A 21,210-nucleotide genomic window follows, 5' to 3' on the forward strand; every position below is an offset into this window, starting at 1 on the left:
AATATGAAATTATTGTGTGCTTAAAGAGCTCTGCTATAATTTTCCATAGCATTTCCCAGTGGTGCGAAATGACAGCAGGTAGAATAAAAGCTTGAGTACAATTGCCAACACAAGCCTTTGTGAGAGGAGTCTATCTGTGTGAGTCACACACTACCTGAGTTTCAATTTCAATTCCATTATAGTGGAGTAATCCAGCCCTGACCCTAAAGCTGCTGGGCTAGAGTAGGTGCAAAAGTGCTTAAACTATAAATGCTAAACAATTAGAAAACATTTGAGTATCCGAGGAGCTAAATTCAATTTTTTAGAAACCCAATTACCACATAATAAATGTATGTGACTCCCATACTCTAGACCACTGGTCACCAACTGGTGGTCTGCAGACCACTGGTGGTCCGTGAGGTCCGAAAGGTTGGTGACCGCTGCTCTAGACTCCAGAAGAGGTTTGTAGGAGTCTTTAGAAGGAATTACATCATTGAAATTATGGTGCCCCAAGCTTGTGAAGATTACAAAAGGGACAAGAGCTATGAATTATACAAGTGAAGAGCCCAAACTTCATAATCCCAAACTTCTAGGCTGACAATTCTCACAGGGCTTCTAGCCTCTAGGTAAAAGACTAACGAATTCCCTGTTTTAATCTCCCACTTTTCACCACCATAAAAGAAAAGAGCACAAACCCAATCCAAATGAAGATCTATGCTGTTTCCTCATGTGCCTAATGAAGGGATCCTTGTAAAGCCAACCTATCCCCTTTTCATGGCCAAAGACAAGTTCATCCTTAAGGCCAAAGGAGCAGGCAAGGGCTAAGACTTAAGGCTGAATTGTTAACCACATTCACTCCATGTTCTGTGCTTTCATGGTGAACATACTCCCCTACACATACAGCTCCATATCCAGATTAGATATTATCAGATACAAATAATACATACACAGCTATCCAACTATTATGTACCCTGAACAAGCAGCTGGACATCTCTTACCATATGTTTCCAGCTTCCTCTCTCGTAAATGGGAACTGGGTGAATAAATTTTTTTTTTTGGGGTGAATAAATTAATGGGGACTCTTCTTCCTGACTAGTTCACACTGCAGCCTACTTCTATATTAGGTAGACTGAAAATAATCTCGTGCAGTCCTTCTCTCCAATCCATCATCCAGTTTTTATTAAACAACATATGTAAAATGTTCACACCAGATTTTTTAAAAAGCAGACACTGTGTTAAATACTGCATATCCCTCTCACTTGTCCAATTTTCACTTTTCAGAATTCTTAAATTGAAAATTGTGGGAATTAAGCCAAAAATATCATCAAACAACAGCAGCCTTCCTAAACTTACAGATGAACTGGGGGGGTGGGATGTCCTATTGCTGCTGCTTCCTCATGCCACCCGTGCCCCACTTCCCTCACCTGCCAACACTGACTACTGGCTAATGACTCGGACAAGCAGGATTTGGCGAGGTTCCCCAAGCTGCACTTTGATATGCTAGGCTAGACACATATTCATCCAACTGGGAAGTTTCAGGGAGGACCCACTACAGGCAAAGTATTGGGATAATTTAAAAAGGATGCCCATGGCACAGCTGGTGCTCTCTGGAAGCTCAGTCTGGGTTGAACAAAGGGCACTTTGGTTTGAGAGCCCTCACCAAGCAGCCACTGGGAAGCTCACCCTGTTGTGGGACGTAAGGAACTGTGTGCACTGCTGTCCAGTCTACAGATTTGGCCTCAGCATCACGGTACTACCTTCTCCCAACAAGGACACAGCAGTGCTGGATGTGGGCTGACTCAGGCAAAGCCATCTAGAAAACAGCCTTCCTAGCTCATTAAGGTGAAGAAGAGAAAGGTAAAGGGCTTTAAGTTTAATAGCAATTTACAGAGCCGCTGCACTGGCTAACGCCAGGGGGTGCCTTTTATACAGCAGCGGGATTGGCGGTGTGAAGTTTTGGCAGGCTTCTAGAGCCAGAGATGGCAACTTCTGGAGAGGAGCCACATGTGAGGCCAACAAGACTGTGGTAGGCCTGGGTACTGGAGTAGGCTATGCCTGTTACCACAGGTAGCGGGGCATGGCAGGGGCTCACGTGACAGGGAATCAACAGAACTGTCCGGACACTGTGACTGAAGAGCTCCATGGCTTCTCCTTGCCAGTCTTTATTTCACCACGTCTGCTCAGTGGGCTGTTAACACAGACCTTCAACTCTTAAACTGTGACGATTCAGGTGTTTTGTTTTGTTTTAGCATTTGCTTATTTATTTATAAGCACTGGCAAGAATGTGGGGAAATGATGATTTGAGCTTAAGCAATATTGTTACATGTTCAGTACTCCTCTCAATATTTATCAGAAAAGAGCTGTTTTATAGTATTCCCTTTAAATATATGACTTTAAAATGTTTGGTACTTTTCAAGTAGTTTTAGTAGCACATTTTAAGGGGCAGAACATAAGCCAACTAAAATTTTTACACACTGAATTCAATTTTTCTGCACCACATAGATCAATTTTCTCCTCATTGTCTCCCCCTATTCCTGGAATCAAGCCAATTCCTTAGCAGCAGAGACAGGAAAACAACTTGAGGAGGCTGTGATTCTACAGACAAAAGAACAGGACAGTTATCTACCTTGAAAAAATAGATTAAATTTTTAATTTTCCAATTCTGACAGGATTAGGTATATAACCTGGATTGTTTATTAAACTCTCTTTTTCCTTCCATAATACTTTCTGAGAATACTAGACTAAGCTTTGGAAGCCACTCTTCCAAAATAGCATCCTCCCCCTTCCTAGGATCTGGCTGCTGATGAAATCAGTTAACAGCTGTTAGTGATGTGAAATATCACCTTTATGACGGAATAAGACTCACAAGACGGCATGACAGATGGAAGAGGAAGGGTAGGGAAAACGAGAACTATGTAGAAAGGTACTGAGAAAAATTCTATAGCAGAGGGAGGAACAAAAAGTCCCCGGAATGCATGGCTCCCCTCTTAGATAATTACAAAGATAACCCGGCTTTTGTGTAAACCAGCATGCTTCAGTGCATCTTTTCATTGCGCATGGACCATGCTTGCTATGCTTTCCATGTATGCCCTCCCCCAGCTCACTGGTGCCTCAGGGATCCCCAACATTATTTCCCTTCCCCTTCTTTCTTGACTTCTGTCCCCTTAGTGTTCAATATTCAGGCAGTAAGTGCCCAACACTGTTAGTGTTCCTTCCAAGAAATATCCTTCATAGATTTTGATTTGTAAAGCCTTTCAAAAACATCTCCATAATTTACTGAAATTTTTATTTTATTTTAAGCTTTCTTTTCTCATTTAGTCAGTTTACAAAAATAAAAATGACCTCTTAAAAACGCTTATTTAGCCCTAGCCCAGTGGTCGGCAAACTGCGGCTCGCGAGCCAACAGAATAGTCATGGGGATGCAAAGTAGAGCATAGGGCATACAGTCAATTACATTCTAACAACTAGGCATGGTGTCATATGGGCACAAGATATAGTGGGATGATTACTTAGTAAGTTATATAATGTCTCACTGGGATGTACACCTGAAACTAATACAGTAATGTATGTCAACTGCAATTAAAAAATAAAAAACTATTTTTTAAGCCACTCCCTAGCTGTTTTGGCGTTTGGCTCAGTAGATAGAGCATCAGCCTGTGGACTAAAGGGTCCCAGGTTTGATTCTGGTCAAGGGCACATGCCGGGGTTACAGGCTCGATCCCCAGTAGGGGGCATGTAGGAGGCAGCCAATCAATGATTCTCTCTCATCATTGATGTTTCTATCTCTCTCTCCTTCTCCCTTCCTCTCTGAAATCAATAAAAATATATATATATTTTTAAAAAAATGCTTACTTAGCCCTAGCTGATTTGGCTCAGTGGATAGAGGCACTGGCCCGTGGACTAAAGGGTCCCAGGTTCGATTCTGGTCAATAGCAGGAACCTTGGTTGCAGGCTCGATACCTAGCCCTGGTTGGGTGCACGTGTGGGAAGCAACCAATTGATGTGTCTCTCTCACATCAATGTTTCTCTCTGTCTCCCCGCTCCCTTCCACTCTCTCTACAAATCAATGGTAAAATATCTTTGGTGAGGATGAACAACAACAACAAAATGCTTATTTATCACCTAGAATTTGTTTTTCTTCATCTAAGAGCACTGGTTTCTTCTGCTCCTTGTCCAGTTTGTTAATCTAAGTTTCTACAGATTCAAGTATAGAAAGGAAAGGATAACACTTACCACATTAATAGGGGGTCTTTTGAAGTAAAATGGTAGTTTCTCTGTAACAGTTATGCAGACTAAATCCACATCTAGATGTGTACAAGCAACCTGTCAAGAAGAAAAAGCAGGTAAGCTCTTTTTTGTGGCTCCTTGGAGGTGGGCAGCTGCTTCAGGATGAAGGTGAACACCTCTTTCCCAGCCACTGGCTGCCAGGGACTCACTGAAATGGACGAGGAATGCAAACGTCTACCTTTTGTGAGAAGCGCATGGCCATAGAAGTTTTTGCTGATGCTCTGGGTGAAAAATGAAAGAAGGGGTCTGTGGTTTGAATCAGTGGTGAGAGCAACAAACAAGGTTTCCTCATGAAGCAGGGAGTCTTGACCCATTGCCGTATCCACCTGCTACTGAGTAAGGCAGTCCTGTTACACACGAAGGAGGATTGCAGAGAGAAAGCACGAACCTGTTCGGGGTTGCACTGTGGATGCCAATCTCAGTGTTCTCAACTAGGTCACTGTAAAAAAAGATATTGCTGGTCTCACTGATACCGTGCCTTGTCATCTGGGGACCAAAAGAACAGCAGAATCCACAAACTACAAAATTTCTCAAAAGATGATGATGTCTGCATAAATGTGTGAGAAAGCCCCTACATAAAGAAGGTAAGAAACCTTGGACCAAAGCACCCGAGATTCAGCGTATTGCTACACAAACATCAGTGTATTGCTCTGAAGAAACAATGTACTAAAAATAAAATAATAATAATAAGAAGAAGAAGAAGAAGAAGAAGAAGAAGAAGAAGAAGAAGAAGAAAGAGGCTGCAAAATATGCCAAACTTTTAGCTAAGAGAGCGAAGGAGACCAAAGAGAAAGGCAAAAGAAAAACTGGCACGTTAAGAATAGGAATGAAGTCAATTCTGATATAAAGAAATATAAATAGACATTGCTCACTCTAAAGGTGTTATGATGGCTCTGCGTTGAAATACAAAGGCAATGGTCAGCCATTCCTGCAAGTTTGGCTTGAACGGTTTAACTGTAATCTGGCTGAAGCAGTGTGATATGTCCACAGACCTTAAACAGACAGGGCCTAGAGACCCTCTGACTCATGATCTGCTACATAAGGATGGGCTGCTAAGAGAGGTTCCATTAGTGGAAGTATAGATTGTTCTAGAAAGGGAAAACTAACTGAAATCCAAAAAAAAAAAAAAGGCCAAATGCTCCACTTTTCCCGTAAATCATTTATTTTTGTGCTAGGAATTGTTTCAGGCCTGTGGTTCCTACTTGTCTATTGAACGGCTGAAAAAACACAAACATGACACTACCAATGGCATTTTGTTCAAATACTAATGAAAACAATCTTCATAAACGGTCAACACAGAGCTGTTACAAATCAAATGATACTGAATGCATTTTTCAGATTTAATTTCCCTTTCCTTTCTTCTAATTTTTGCTATCATTTGTTGATCAATACTTCAAAAGAGATTTGAAACTGCTTACAAAAGCTGCATGCAAGATGAAATAAACAGATAAGAAAATCAGGACAGAAGGAAAATAGATTTGAGGAAAGGTTACTAGTTTAAGAGTACAAGCCAAAAGACACTGCTAGAAGATGAATATCTGGCTCTGATTTTCCATTATTTGATTTACAGTGATAAAAAGAACTGGCTGTTTTGAACTGTATTAAACATAAGACACACTCACAGTTTTGGTATATACAGAATCCATGAACAAATTCACACTGCCAGGTGGCTATGCTAACAAACCAATATCAGGGGTAGAGACCAAGGGAAAGGACGGAGTAAGGAAGAGGAGTAAAGAGGGGGTCACTCCTACCCCCACCCAGACTCCCTGGCTTTAGGACAGTCCGAATAACTCAGTAAGCCTGGGAAGTGGTGCTGTTTTGGCAAAAACACTTGGCTCATTAAGAATCTGCCCCATCCCAAGTGCTACAGCTGCCCAACTAATAAAAGAGTCATTGAAAATTTAATAAGAATGGATGAAGAAAAGTTCTGAATAGTAGATAATACAAGTTCAGCTGCTGTCCACCATTTTTAAGTAGTAACTATCACAATGGCAAAGATAAAAATGTTCAGGAATATACTGCTAACACAAGAATGAATAAACATACTCACAGGATCCTTACTTCAGTACAGAGTCTTAAAAAGTACTTTAGCAGCCGAAACCAGTTTGGCTCAGTGGATAGAGTGTCGGCCTGCAGACTGAAAGGTCCCAGGTTCGATTCCGGTCAAGGGCATGTACCTGGGTTGCGGGCACATCCCCAGTAGGAGATGTGCAGGAGGCAGCTGATCGATGTTTCTCTCTCATCGATGTTTCTAACTCTCTATCTCTCTCCCTTCCTCTCTGTAAAAAATCAATAAAATATATTTAAAAATAAAATAAAATAAAATAAAAATTAAAAAAAGTACTTTAGCAATAGGTATCAAAATTTTACTAGTAAGTACATACACCATCAACTTCACCTACAGGAATGTATCCTATAGGCTCTAGAAATATATTCTATAGCAATGTACTCTACAAATGCTCAGGGATATTAGTACAATGATAGTTACTGCAAACACCAATCACAAAAGACTAGATGCAATTGATCATGTATCAATTTCATTTCAATAAATTATATATAGTCCCTTTTTATAATGGAATATGCTGACTCCTAAAAAGGAAGAGGTATATCTCTAATTGTCATCAGGGACCATCTCCAAGATATAGTTAGGTGAAAAAAAAGCATGGTGTTACATAAGAAGGAAGGAAGGAGGGAAGAGAGAGGAATGAAGGAAGGATTAGGTAAATAATATTTCTGAGAAGACACAGAACTGTTAGCAGTGCTTGCTCAGGAGAAAAGGGAGAGGAAATTTTAGGTGGGAGAAAAGTGTATTTTCCAATGCTTATCTATTTGTACTGTTTGAAGTTATTATCATGAACAGAAATTATTTTTCACTAAAAAAAGCTGATTCATTTATTTTTAAGTCTGCTGAATATTCTTCCCCAGACCAAAGCTAAATTAGCCTACTTATTACTTATGTATTGGTCATTTTCTTCTTCTTCTATATAACTGGCTAATTAAAAACTATCCCGGGTTGGTTTAAGTGCATGCATTTTAATAAACTTTCAGTAAAAGGCCAGTTCTACCTGGTTCCCTTTGACACCTCACCCTTAAAATGTCTCAAATTGAATTCTTTTGCTATTTAGCATTCTATTAGTCCAAGATGTACTACCCTGACATCCATAAAAGGGACTTGGGGAGAACTATGAATCCCTATCCTTCTGTTCTCCTTGTTTTATAAAATAAAAAATTTTGCATATGTATGTGCATTTTCAAGAATATTCTTAAGTCCTCATAGGAGACCTTGGCCAAAGAAAAAGAACTGATATGAATTCATATACAACCTGCCAAAACCACTATAATAAGATTTTTAACCATAAATATTATTTGTACATGATTTAATCTTCTTTAATGATTTAGAAAGTACTTTAATGTGAACAATGCTTTTATTTTATGGTTATCTAAATGTATCAAGAGAACATTTGGATTAATAGAAAGCTAAGTAGCAAAAGAATTCAGTTTGAGACATTTTAAGTTTGAGGTGCCTCCTGCATTGAAAAGTGCCCAACACTGCTGCACTTTTCTAAAGAATGGATTTGAGTCTCCCATATGAGTGTCAACCTATGAACCAGGAGGTCACAGTTGGATTCCCAGTCAGGGCACATGTCTGGGTTGCGGCTTGATCCCCAGTAGGGGGCGTGCAGGAGGCAGCCAACCAATGATTCCCATCATTGATGTTTCTATTCATCTCCCTTTCTCCTCTAAATCAATAAAAAAATATATTTTTTTAAAAAGATCACCAGGCCGCACTCCCAGTGATAAATTCAGAAGTAGGGCCAAAGCATCCTCATTTTAACAAATATCTGCAGCAATTTTGAAGCTGGGGGAGCCATAAGGACTGTCCTGAAAAATAACCCATCTCAAGAGCCTGAGGTACTGGTAGCATACTCTACAACAGTAGTTTTTAAAGGGAAATAGGCATGGATTTTGGAAGCAGGAAGCAAATAGAACTTTTATTTCCATCTATTTTTTAATTCCCTCTCTTAAAACTTGTTTTGTGTGTATGTTACCTTTTACAGCACACTGTTATAATGAAGTATGCAAATAATTTATAAGAAAATAAACCGGTTTGGCTCAGTGGATAGAGCGTTGGCCTGCAAACTGAAGGGTCTCAGGTTCGATTCCGGTCAAGGGCATGTACCTTGGTTGCGGGCACATCCCCAGTAGGGAGTGTGCAGGAGGCAGCTGATCGATGTTTCTCTCTCAACGATGTTTCTAACTCTCTATCCCTCTCCCTTCCTCTCTGTAAAAAAATCAATAAATTTTTTTTTTTTTTAAAAAGAAACATACATATATTGGGGATGCAGCCTCAATGCTTATTAGAATTGATAGGGTGCACAATCTAAATAGTTTGTAGACAACCAGACTAAATAACCTGAATTCACCTCAACCTAAACCTTTAAATCTAGTAACTTTAAGTGGGAATAAGGAACTCAGAAGCTCCTGAAGCTTCTCTGAAACTCTCTGCTACATTCCCTCCCCCACCCCCAAAGCCCTGGGAATGCCCAATGCTATTAAGGTGGTTAGATTTTATACTACTAATTGCTAACATATGTGTGTTATGATTATCTTAGAGACCTTAGTTTTAGATTATATCTACACCTTTTGAATTAATCAACTTTCAAACCAAACAAATGGAATCAATTACAGGATACAACCTCTTAAACAACAACTGCTTGCATCTGTCCTGATTCCAGACCATGAAAGACTTTTAAAAGCTTTTTAAAATTGATTGTCTATAAAAAACAAGGAGAGCCCCAACTTGAATTGAGTCTTAGAGAATGGGTAGATTTAGACACATCAGAGGAAGTTGTTCCAATTTTAAAAACGGTTTTTATGTAACATTTTTAGCATATCTGTATAATCAAACTCAAACAAATACTGTGTAAATTATTTGTAGCTTTCCTCCCTCTTCTAGAATACTTGTTTCACTCACCATCATCAAACATATATCATGCTTTTGATATATGTTTGAGAAAAATAAGTAATATGATAAACAACTAAGATAAAATTGCTGTATGGAATTATAATGTATTCTAAAACCTAAAGCCTTAGCTCTACTACATACTACCTGAGATTTAGAGCAAATCACTTAGTCCGAGCCTCAGTTTTCTCTCCTATAAAATGGGGAGAGTAACAAATATGTGTCCCAATTATCCCTCAGGAGTGTTGTATTAAAAGTAAAAAAAATATATAAAAGTCTTTCAAAGGTAATATAAATGTATGTCTTCCAGCCATACTGTCATGTTTTAAGGGTTCTGTTTCTCTAATCACCAGTAAATGGCTATGGAAATATAAGTTATATGCTTACATTTCTAAATCAATTTTGAAAAAAAAGTAGTACAAATTGGGTATATTACCAGCTTTTAGTGTACAACATAACTGAACTGTTAATTAATAACAAAGCTAAGTTACTATTTAACAAATTTGGGAACTGCCCACAATCCTTATACCTACCATGGTTCCATCAATTAATCAGAATCTCCTGTGGAACTTGAAACAAACAGATACCAAACTCAATCCCAAACCTACTGGATCAGAATCTACAGTGGTGGGGGCTGAGCACCCTGATTTTAAAAAGTTCCACAGGGGTCTCTGATGAATATGTACCACTCCCCTTTACTGACCTCTTTTTCTGAAACAAAATTGAAAACTATTATAATTGAACATTTTATGAAAGGAGTCATCAAAAACAAAGTTATTCACAGATAAGTTGTGCTGTTCCTCTACAATAATATACACATTTAAGAATTGATTTAAAAAAAAGAATTGATAGTAAGCCTGGAAAACTAAATTTACCACAGATAAGTCTTCTTTGTCAACAGCTCCATCTACTGGATAAACTTAGGCAAAATCTTCCTATAATTTTAGAATAGACTTTGCTTAGAAATCAACTATGCTGTAAAATTAAAACATCAAAACCAGTACGTTTTCCCCCCCTGCAATATACCTTTGGTGGATATACATTTTGCAGATGGATACTTTTTGGAACCTGAAGACAACATTCAGAACTTTCTAAAAGTATCTATAGCTCTTTTTACAATGTAAAACATATTACTGAAAAACTTTATTTCAGGTGATTTTTTTTCCCTTTTCTGTAATCATTTAAAATGTCCAGAATGTTCAGCCTTAAATTGATAAAAATGACCATACCTTGTTATATAACTTTCCCTCCTGAAAACAATCACAGATATAGCAATTTTAAAAGTACAGAAGGAATTGCATTCACAAAGGCTCTCAGATCAGGACGGGGACAGGATCAGCAGATGGCTGACTGTGGAGAATTTCTAGAAGACCGATGCCTGACGTGATCCTGCTGGCATATGGGCCACACCTCCCAGCATGCAAAGGAGAAAGATCAGACAAGTGGGAACTTTCACGCCACAGTAGAGCCTTATGCCTTTTTTCCCCTAACAGGCAGCAGCAACTAGTAAGAAGGGCAGAAATTGAAGTGATTTTTAGAACTACAAAGAGTGAGACTAACATTTACTAATAAAAGTTTCTAATGAATGAAGCAGAGATAAAGAAACAGGAGAAAACTTGATGGGCTGTTCAAATCTGAGCCCATCAAATGTCTAGCAGGATGAACAGAACAAAACACATGCCACCTAAAGACAGCCTGTGAAATTCCAGAACCGTAAAGGAAAAATCCAAAGTTTCCAGATAGGGCGAAACAGATCATCTACAAAGGCATAATAATCAAGGCTTCTTTTAAAAAAATAATAAACACTATTTTCTTTTACTTAATCTGTTACTTACATGAAAAAGTTTTTCTGTCTTTGGGAAAACTGCAACAATATCATACAGCCGGACCCTCGAAGAAGTTGCTCTCTAGTAATAAAAAGAATGTTGTCATACAGTAACAAAAACAATACCCATGGGATTCTGCCCGTGGTTTGGCTGCACACCTAACATGTCCCTGACAGTTTTGCTTTGCTTTGTATGTTGGCAGAGAAGACTTTCTAAGCACGTGAGAATTTAGATACCAACATCCATCCCACCAACCTTCTACCTTCCTTCCTACACTGTTACACTTGTATCAAACATTGTGTTTGCAATATAAAAATCAAATTAGATAGCCCTTGCTTTCACAAACTAGTGGAGGACTTTGTCAGACGCTGACTAGAGCCTGTTGTGTGGACACTAGGGGTACAGAATTATTTAAGGCATATGTCTGCCCTTCAGGGAATTCACAATTTTGTTGGGAGACAAGAAATACACTTGACTCAGTGTGAGGCATTTAGGTTCACAATGAGAATACTGTTAAATAAAAATTAATTAAACTGCTAGATGTGCAGGAAAATACCCGAGAAACCAAGGACAGAACGAGAGAAGTATATCAGTTAAAAACAGCTTATCCTAGCTTATCTTCCTCCCATTAAAAGCTGAAATTCCTCAGGACTGTCCTAGACCTTATCTTCCCACCTCACACTTGGACCGGGGAGTCTCATCCACTCCCATGAATTAAATTATTCTCTACAGGGTGACCGCTTTCAAGTCATTATCTATTATTAGGATCACTCTTCTAAGGGCCATGCCTTTCCAACTGCCATTTGATAGGCTCCACTGGAACTTTTACAACAACCCACCATGTCTCAAATGCCATGCCCTCAAACCTGCTTTTCTTTGTATGTCCCGTCTCAGCAAATGGTACCACCAGCTACCTAATTGGCTGCTCAGGTCACACTAAGTCATCATCATCCTAAATCCAATTAACCACCAAATCCCGTCAATCCGCCCACCTGGATGCTTCTCAAATCCCCTTCACCCCCTCTTATCCATTCTCTATAATGCAAACCTCCCTTGGTTAAGATCTGCTCACCCAGACCAACCTCCCTAACTACATCTCAGGTTAGCCAGCTTAGCAGGCTCAATCCTAGCGACGGTGTTCCAGTTCCCAGAGCACACCATGCTTTCCTTGGCTTCAGGGCCTTTGCATAATCCCTCCTGTCTCTGAGAACACTCTCTCCCCCACTCAACATCTATGTAACACTTACTGATTTTTCTGGCCCCAGTTTGAACATCAACTTCCTCAAACTGTCCTCCAGGGCATTCTTTATTTACTACCTCCACCTTTTTAGCTATTTCTCACGGATTTAAAAGGATTGTGTCTGTATTATTCACAGCAATATCCCTAGCACCACCGTATGTCTGGTTCATGTGAGCTCAATGACTAACAATTGCCCAAGGACTCATAGATTGTGGTATCCTGTACATGTGCCATGAGTAGAAGAGATTCTGTTATATTATGTGAATTCTGAGGATGGGGACAGCAGGCAGGTGTCATGCACAAGAGAGGGGGTGTAAGAACGGGTGAAGTTGAAAAGCAACACTTTCAACATTAATCAATCAACTTACAAGGCCAAAATGAGAGAAGAAAGGTAATTAACTTACCAAAACATTGCAGTGAGATGGATCCGAAACAATAATTGTCAGTCTAGTTAAAATTTTTATTGGTCTTGATTTTCCCTATAATCAAAAACATACCATCAGAAAAGCAGAGACTATAAATGACTGATTTTCCTCTTTGCCAGTGGAGGCATTCATTAAAAAGATACCAGCAATAGGGCAGTAAAACCCAGCCTTCATGCTCAAGGAATTTATATTACAGCTAGAGAAAAAAGATGTATGTTAAGCTACATAATGAGATGACTTAAAGGTTGTAGGACTTCAGGAAAGAAGATCACCGAGAAGTATGGAATTGATAGTAAGGGAGTGTTTCACAGAAGAGCTGGGTCCTGATGGAAAGGTAAGGCTGGTAAGTAGAGGAAGGGGCATCGCAGGGTAGAGAACCTTACATATCACTGGGCGTGTCTGCATCGAAAGAATAGGTATTATGCTTCTTAAACAACAGAACACCTACCTGTACAATTGGCAAAGTTGTAAAGAGTTCTGAAACAGCGACTGGTTTTTCAATTTCCTACAACAAATAATAAACAGTTACTCTAGATTATACATGTTAATGGGACAAAGCATAATGGAAAACTTACTAGGGGTTTGCAGGAAAGATAATTTAAAAAAAGAAGTAAGAAAGCTGATTTCTGGTATTCAGAAACATTAAATTAGCTTTTTTCTTAAAAAAAAAATTAAAGAAAGCTGAAGAGCAGAGAAGCAACTGTAAACATCAATGGATGGGAAGGATGAAAAGTAGTTTTTAGACTGAAATAATCTGTAAGGTACAGTTGTTGGCCTAAAGAGAAATATACACATTTACTAGTATGTTTATGTTAAAGAGTTAAAAAATCAAATATTGTGATTATAGTCAGTCAATAACAATGCACTTTTTTAAAAAAAAAAAATGACTATTGAGTGACTTAACATCAAATCAACTTTAAGACTCCTCAGGGTGCCGAAGCCGGTTTGGCTCAGTGGATAGAGCGTCGGCCTGCGGACTGAGGGGTCCCGGGTTCGATTCCGGTCGGGGGCGTGTGCCTGGGTTGCGGGCACATCCCCAGTGGGAGATGTGCAGGAGGCAGCTGGTCGATGTTTCTCTCTCATCGATGTTTCTGACTATCTCTATCTCTCTCCTTTCCTCTCTGTAGCCTTCCTCTCTAAAAAAATCAATAAAAATATATTTAAAAAAAAAAAAAGACTCCTCAGGGCATGTCTATTATGTCACAAAAAAACTATCATTTGCACAAATATGCATCAACTCAACTATTATAAAATAAGAGTAGTGCACAGAGAATGCATTTTTTAAAATTGCAAGAAAATATGCTTATCTGTAGGTTCCATATTACCAATATAAATATAAATAATTATAAAAACTGGTTATTATTAACTTCAGAAATTATATTTTACCTGTTTCTTTTCCTTAAATTCAACAACGTGATTGATGGCAACAACTGAATAGCCAACTGAAAAGAAAAATGGAACATTCTTCTTAAATATAACAACCTCTCTTTCCTTTACCCATAGTCCCATCCCTCTTCTAGATGTCAAGACTAGGAGGAAGTTTGCAGAGTGGTATGGGTATGGGCTCTGGTGTCAGACTGCCTGCTTTCAGATCTAAGCATTACCACTTACTACAAGTTTCAGATTCTTCATCTGTCAAAATGGTGATAATAAAAGAACTTAAGATACACGTCATGAGGATTAAACGAGATAACACACATAGAGTGCTTTAGAACAGTGTCTGGCAGTTAAGGCTTTGACCTCTGTGACATATTATTAGCATGAAACTAAACACTTGTGTGTCTCCTTTCATCTATCATTCTCTTTCCTATTCCTTTTTTCATTTCATCCCACCAACTTTATACTTTTTCAGCCCCACCTTTACTCTCACTCATTTTATTTGCTTTTTAGCCTTATTACTTCCTTTTGAGGCCCTTTTCCTGAGGGGAAATGGAGTAATGATGCCCTCACACCACTGTCCACTTCTCTTTTGGAGCTCTCCACCATCAAGACTGGGAACTCTTTGAGGCCAGGGCCTTGCGCTATCAGCCTCAACACAGAGCACTGTTCTGGGCATTTGACTACCAAAAATATGTCTAAATCATATTTTCAAGTTATTTTAACACCAATGGGGTGGGGTGGGGGTAATGACAGGATATGAAAATATAATGCATATTAATGCCAAAATAGTGGGTCCCCTTTCATCAATTTGTCCAACTTCCTTCTTTCCTTCCTCACGCAAATACTGAGTATCCATTACATGACAGGCCATTTGCTAAGTGTTGAGAATACAGAAAAACCAGAAGATAAAAGAAACTTCCAGTACTTTGTGCTTCACCTTTCATTCAATCAAATCAACCAAGCCCCATCAACACATCCCAGCACCATTCTTCTTTACCATACTCCAAAGTCTGCTCTACGTTTTCTTGTTATGCCCCCTCGGGAAACCTTATGGCCAATAAACAATGTCCCTACTGTCCTTCAGAAATGTCAACTAGATTCAATTTCTCCACAAACTTTTCCTAGACGACCCATCTGGCATCTTAGGATTACTTTCCCAATGTCTCTGGTGTAACTTCTATTTATATAACTTATTTTTGAAGATTATTGCTTTCTTACATCACATCATAAACTAAGAACCAGGGATCTGTCTTCTTTACTCTTTGAAAATTGCCACTCACCAAACAGCACTCCTTTATCTTTAACTAAAATTGGGGTGACTTTCTGTCATGTTTCATTTAATTTTAATTATACACATTGGGTAACAATGTATAGACCCTTTACCATATCTCCTTCAAGGATATTTGAAACTGAGGCAATTTTCTAAACAAGTCACCGTTTTCTGTATTTTTAAAAAAGTGTACGGCTTATTAACTTATTCCATAAGCAGTAAGTGAGTAATCACTATCTGCCAGGGCTGAGTAACTGTGCTGAGCACAAGAAATAAAAGAATGAATAGAAAGACATGGCCGCTCTCTATGTATCATGATTCAGTTACTAAGGAAAAAGCATCCGGAAAAGGTTAATTGAAGAAGTAATACAAACACCCAGAAAATTTGATTTTAAAGAAACCACCAAATAGTAGCGTTAAACGGCCCAGATCATCATGTCCATCGGCTTCCTTTTACTGGAGAGGAAAGGATTCTCGGAGACAATGCTAATTACTGGCCGCAATGAAAAGACAAAAGGACAAGAAGAAATGGAGTAACCCACTTTGCCAAAGGCTGGCTTTATCCAGCATTACCCTCTGAAAAGTATCATGACCAGCTCCCACAGGGCTGAGAACTGAGGAATCCTGCAGAAACCTCTTCATTTGTAAACCCTTCTTTCCCCACATCTAAGGAAGAAAACAGCTGTCATGATTAGTTTCAATAATTAAAACAGGTTCTTCTCTCTCAGGGCTTTCGCTTCCTTGGATTCAAATATGAATCCAGCGTTCTGGTCATGCTGCTACCCCCCACCCCCAATATATCCTCTCCTACCTACCCTTTCTATAAATATTATTCCAACCCTCGCAGCCCCTGTCCCCCCCCTCCGACCCAGTCGTGAAAGACAGACGGGTATGACATGAAGAGCACTGGTGTCGATTACGCTTGGAAGCCCTGGCGTCTACATTCCATCAGCTGTGGGGACCTATGAAAAACCTCCACCTTCTCATGGCCTCAGTTTCCTCAATTTGCATGAAAGCGGGAGCTACATTCCAGCTCCCGGTGCCTTCGAATTTCCCGCGTTAGGGATCCAAACAACACGGCGGTGGGCATCGGCTTCCAGGGACATCCCAGAGACCCGGAGGCCCGGCCTTGCCGAGTCCTTCCAGAACGTGGCCGGACAGTCTGGGGGCCGGCGAGGCTGGGCAGGCACTGCGGCCCGCGAAGCCAGGGCGACTCACGGTGAGCGGCGTTCTCCACTAGCCCGCGCAGCGCCTTCAGGTCCGAGCCCGCTCGCAGGTCCAAATCTGCAAACACCGCCATGCTGGAGTCACATGACCGCAAGGCCGTGATCTGCCCAGGCACTGGGCCCACCCCCAAGGCATGCTGGGATTTGTAGTTTACTCAAGCATCTGGACCAGCCGTGGGCAAACTATGGCCCCGCCCGTTTGAAATGAATAAAACTAAAAAAAAAAAAAAATAAGACCGTACCCTTTTATGTAATGATGTTTACTTTGAATTTATATTAGTTCACACAAACACTCCATCCATGCTTTTGTTCGGGCCCTCCGGTCCAGTTTAAGAACGCATTGTGGCCCTCCAGTCAAAAAGTTTGCCCACCCCTGATGGACCCTCCCTTCAGTTGATTGTAAGTGAAGGTTCCCAGGCGTTTGCTTCGCTTTCAAGTACCAGCAAAAATTAGAAACCAACCGCTTCACTTCACTCCTTTGTGTTATTCTGAATAAGAAAGTTTGCTTCCCCCCCAGAGGTGTTCACAACTCCTACCATTCCTCCTATTACATGGTAGAAAGTAATTCTTACGAAATAATTGTGAGCATTTATTGAGCGCCTGCAATAAACCAGAAACTCTTGCTAAGAGCTGGAAATGCTTTTTTTTTAAAAAAAGACATAAGTAACCCTTTTTTTCCTACCTGTAAAGTCCATGCTATTTGCTATTGTTTAAAATAGGCTCAATGGGAACAGGGGGAATCTGACCTGAAAACCTCGAAAAAGATTGCCTGAGAAAAGCAAACGGTCTTTTTTTTTTTAAATATATCTTTGTTGATTTCAGAGAGTCTTTATTGTTTCTCTCTGTTTCCCTTCCTCTCTCTCAAAATCAATGAAAACTTATTTTTAAAAAATGGATCATAGATTCACATGTAAACATAAAACTTCTGGAAAAGAACATAGGAGACTATCTCTGTGACCTAGCACTAGGCAGAGTTCTTAGATACCAAAAGCATGATCCATAATAGGAAACCTTTATTTTTTTTTGTTTGTTTTTTTGTGGGTTTTTTTTTTTTGTTTTTTTTTTTTTTTGCCCAAACAGAGCTGGCTGTGACGTAGCGCAGGGCTTTCTATCACACTTAACATTTCCAACCACAAGATGGCAGGGCTGGGCCTAGGTGAAGAGGAAGAGACATTGGAAAACAGTCACTGAGTATTTTACAGAGGGCCAACCAATTTGCTACGTACTTACCTACGTATTTTAATTTTCAAAGCAAGTGAGCTAAGTACTTTCTTAGTATGTTTTTTTCTTCTTCAACAAATGCATTTTATATCTGCATATTACGTGAAAAAAAATTGCTCAGGCAACTAAAACTTTTCACTGAAAGAAATTTACAAGGAATACATTTTGAAGGCAAGAGAAAGAACAGGTCCTAAACAGAAGCTAGCATTTTCAAACATAATAACTATAAATTTTATTGCTCAGTCAGTACCTTGAGAATATAGCTAAGAACTTGTAGGATAAATTATTATTTAAAATGAGTATATTTAAAAAACTAAATTATCTCTAGAATTTTCTATTGCAGCTGATAAGCAAATAAATATATAAAAGCTATTTGTATTGTTGAGAACTTTGACTTGACTACATTTTTTGGAAATGCTGCTTAAAAATGGTACATCATTAGGAAGTGACTTATTTTTGTGTATGGAGAAGAATTTTGAGAATTTTAAAGTTGACTTATTAGAATTGATAACCATGACTAACACTGACTTCTACTGGGATCAACATTAACTTCAGACTTATACAACATAAACACGATGTGACAAGACTTTAGGCAATTTATTGTACTATTAACTAGAAATGACTTTGAGCTCAAAACCTAAAAACTACATAAATAATAGCCATGGTAATTACACATGCCTCACACACAGTTCATATTCCAAGTAGGTATGGTGGATGCTGAGGGAATTTTGAACTGCTGAAAAATAATCATTTTCTAAGCTTTCCATGGAAGTTCTCTCTGTGAAATTTGTATTGAGGAATAGATTGTCCTCTAGGGGGTGCGCATGTACCACTTATATTCCTTTTCCCATAAACCATTTCCCATAAAATGGGTAGTACAAAACACTGAGTTATAAAATAAACACATGTTCTTGGATCTATCTCTTTTCTGTTCATCTTTTAAAAAACATATATTTAAAGGTTATATTTATTTTGTAAAAGGAATGAAAATTTTCTAAATGGAAGAAACCAAAGAAAAAAGGTACAGTTTTATAGTTATGGATAATGCAAAGAAAAGCAGCATAATTAAAAGGCACATTTATCTAAATTAAAATAAAACTCACAATTCACTTTAAGCTGAGTAATTATTTTAAAAATCATGAATGACTCTTGCTTATAGGCCATTATTCTACACTACTTCCCTCCCCCCCCCCCCCCCAAAAAAAAGTTAACTAAACACCTAGTATGTGGCAGAAATAAGGAAACATCCTTCCTTTGGGGAGTTTATAGTCTAATAGAGAAGACAGTCATGTAAATGTAAAGCATCATGCAACACTAAGTGCTATAATAAAGATTTGAAAAATATGCTTTAAGAGTCGAGAAACGATTATATTAACTATGGTGAGAGGAATTGTCACAGAGAAGGAGATAATTCCTGTTTGTTGGACTCTTTTATCCGAAGTAGTCCTCCCCAGTATTTCTGTTGACAGATTTCAGTCCTAAGATGTGTGTTCTGTTTCTCTGCTACTGCTCTATAGCCTGACTGGCAGCCACAGGGTCATGTTCGGATATTTATACACAAGAATCTTAGCACTAGTTTTCCTAGTCTTTTCTCATCCAATTCTGGGGTCTTTTCTCACCCAGACAATTAGTTTAGTTGAGCGACACAATGGGATGTAAAAAAAGTGAGCATCTAAACATTTTTGGGAAGTGAAAAATCGTCTTGTAGGAAGTCAGCTGCATTGTCATTGGAAATTACTGGAACCCAAGTCAGCATGACATTAGTATGCTTAACTGACTAGTGAGTTACTGATTCCTATGGCACAGAAAGCTTTATTTCACCTGTGTTTTTTAAGTAAATCTAGATTGTGAGAGTATGCTGGTTTATGGGAAAAGAAACTCTCTTATGCTTATGTCCCATAGATGGGGATGTGTGGTTCTCTGTAGACATGATTAAGCACATGCATTTGGATGGGCTAGATGAGTACTTGGGAAAAAGAAGAGCTTATAAAAAGCAGTTGTTGTAGGATTTGCTCTTCTGTACTCCCCCAGAGCAGTTGTGAGAGGGGGATTGCCTGTTGGGAGATTACATCACAAAACTGTAATTCTCAGGTGCCCTCATTGACAATTTAATGAGAATGTGCTTATAAGCAATGCAAGTCTAGACAAGGTTTGCTACTTTTTAAAGCATCAGCTATTTTTTAAATGAAACAAAAGAGATAAAATCTAAAGATATGGTTTGATTTAGATGCCAATACTTCTCCATCTCCAGTATAAGTGCCCAAGAGTGGGCATGTGGGTGGGGGATGGTGGTGGTGAAAGAAGCAACACCTTCATGTGGATTTTAAAACACCAGGAAGCCACGGGCAAAACAAATAACAAATTTAGATGAATGCTTAGGTATTTTATGAGTACTTTTTGTGAAGCTGTATTTTTAGTTTTATTTTCAGAGAAAATTATGGAAAAGCATACACAAGATTTTAGCATTTTTATGAAGATAGGATTATTTGTTAGTCAAAGTCAGGGGGAAACCGAAAGAATTCCAGATTGCTCTGTCAGGATTTTGGAATAATACAATGATAGATGAAACTTAAACTCAGCACAAGCAAGGTAATGCCGCAGAAGCTGAGATTTTCAATAACTATGTTTATACATTGTGACAGCTTATAAATTAAATCCTAGAACTCTTAGGAAATACACCCAGCCATCACCAGGGATAATATAATAGAGGTGATTGCTCTATAAAAAGGGGAGTTTGAACCTGATGCTATATGGAAATGGAAAAGGAAGTAAATTTGAAAGTAGAATTTTTCTGACTATTTGGTGAGTTTTTATGTCCTGCAATCAGAAAACAAAAGCAAAACAACATCAGAAGTTGCTATGAAATATGAGTGGGTTGGGTAAATGCTGGTAAGAGTGTAGGTGCAAATTTTATAGAATATAGATTCAAATAAAAATAAATCTATTGCTTTTCAAGTGCTTTGTATAATTAATTAATGTGGAACATTACCTATTTTTAAAAATATATTTTTATTGATTTCAGAGAGGAAGGGAAAGGGAGAGAGAGAGAGAGATAGAAACATGAATGATGAGAGAGAATCATTGATTGGCTGCCTCCTGCACGCCCCACACTGGGGATAGAGCCCAAAATTCTAGCATGTGCCTTGACCCAGAATTGAACCATGACCTCCTGGTGCATAGGTCAATGCTCAACCACTGAGCCACGGTGGCCTGGCTAGAATGTTATTTAAAAGAGACAAGCTGACCTGATTACTCCAGGGGGAAAAAATGAGAAAAGTCAAAAGCATTCTGTAAAATGTATTACCGTGGGAATTTTAAGAGGCCTTGAGACAATTCCAAACCTCAAAAACAAAAAAATGAGACATTTCAATGCAGTCATGAACGATCATG

At 38.8% G+C, this 21,210-nt stretch overlaps 1 protein-coding gene across 1 annotated transcript in view; it reads right to left on the reverse strand.

The window, feature by feature from the left end:
• Positions 1-16,686, reverse strand: part of RPP30 (ribonuclease P/MRP 30kDa subunit) — a 26,691-nt gene extending 10,005 nt beyond the window's left edge. Inside the window, exons 1-6 of the mRNA XM_006755100.2 lie at positions 16,592-16,686; positions 14,110-14,165; positions 13,172-13,228; positions 12,703-12,777; positions 11,068-11,139; positions 4,213-4,302 (exon numbers count right to left, since the gene is read on the reverse strand). Coding sequence (XP_006755163.1) covers positions 4,213-4,302; positions 11,068-11,139; positions 12,703-12,777; positions 13,172-13,228; positions 14,110-14,165; positions 16,592-16,673 — 432 coding nt within the window. The 5' untranslated portion in view covers positions 16,674-16,686. The remainder of the gene's footprint in view (positions 1-4,212; positions 4,303-11,067; positions 11,140-12,702; positions 12,778-13,171; positions 13,229-14,109; positions 14,166-16,591) is intronic.
• Positions 16,687-21,210: the final 4,524 nt, after the last annotated feature.

Source organism: Myotis davidii, unplaced genomic scaffold, assembly GCF_000327345.1.
Source record: "Myotis davidii unplaced genomic scaffold, ASM32734v1 scaffold271, whole genome shotgun sequence".
NCBI lineage: Eukaryota > Metazoa > Chordata > Mammalia > Chiroptera > Vespertilionidae > Myotis > Myotis davidii.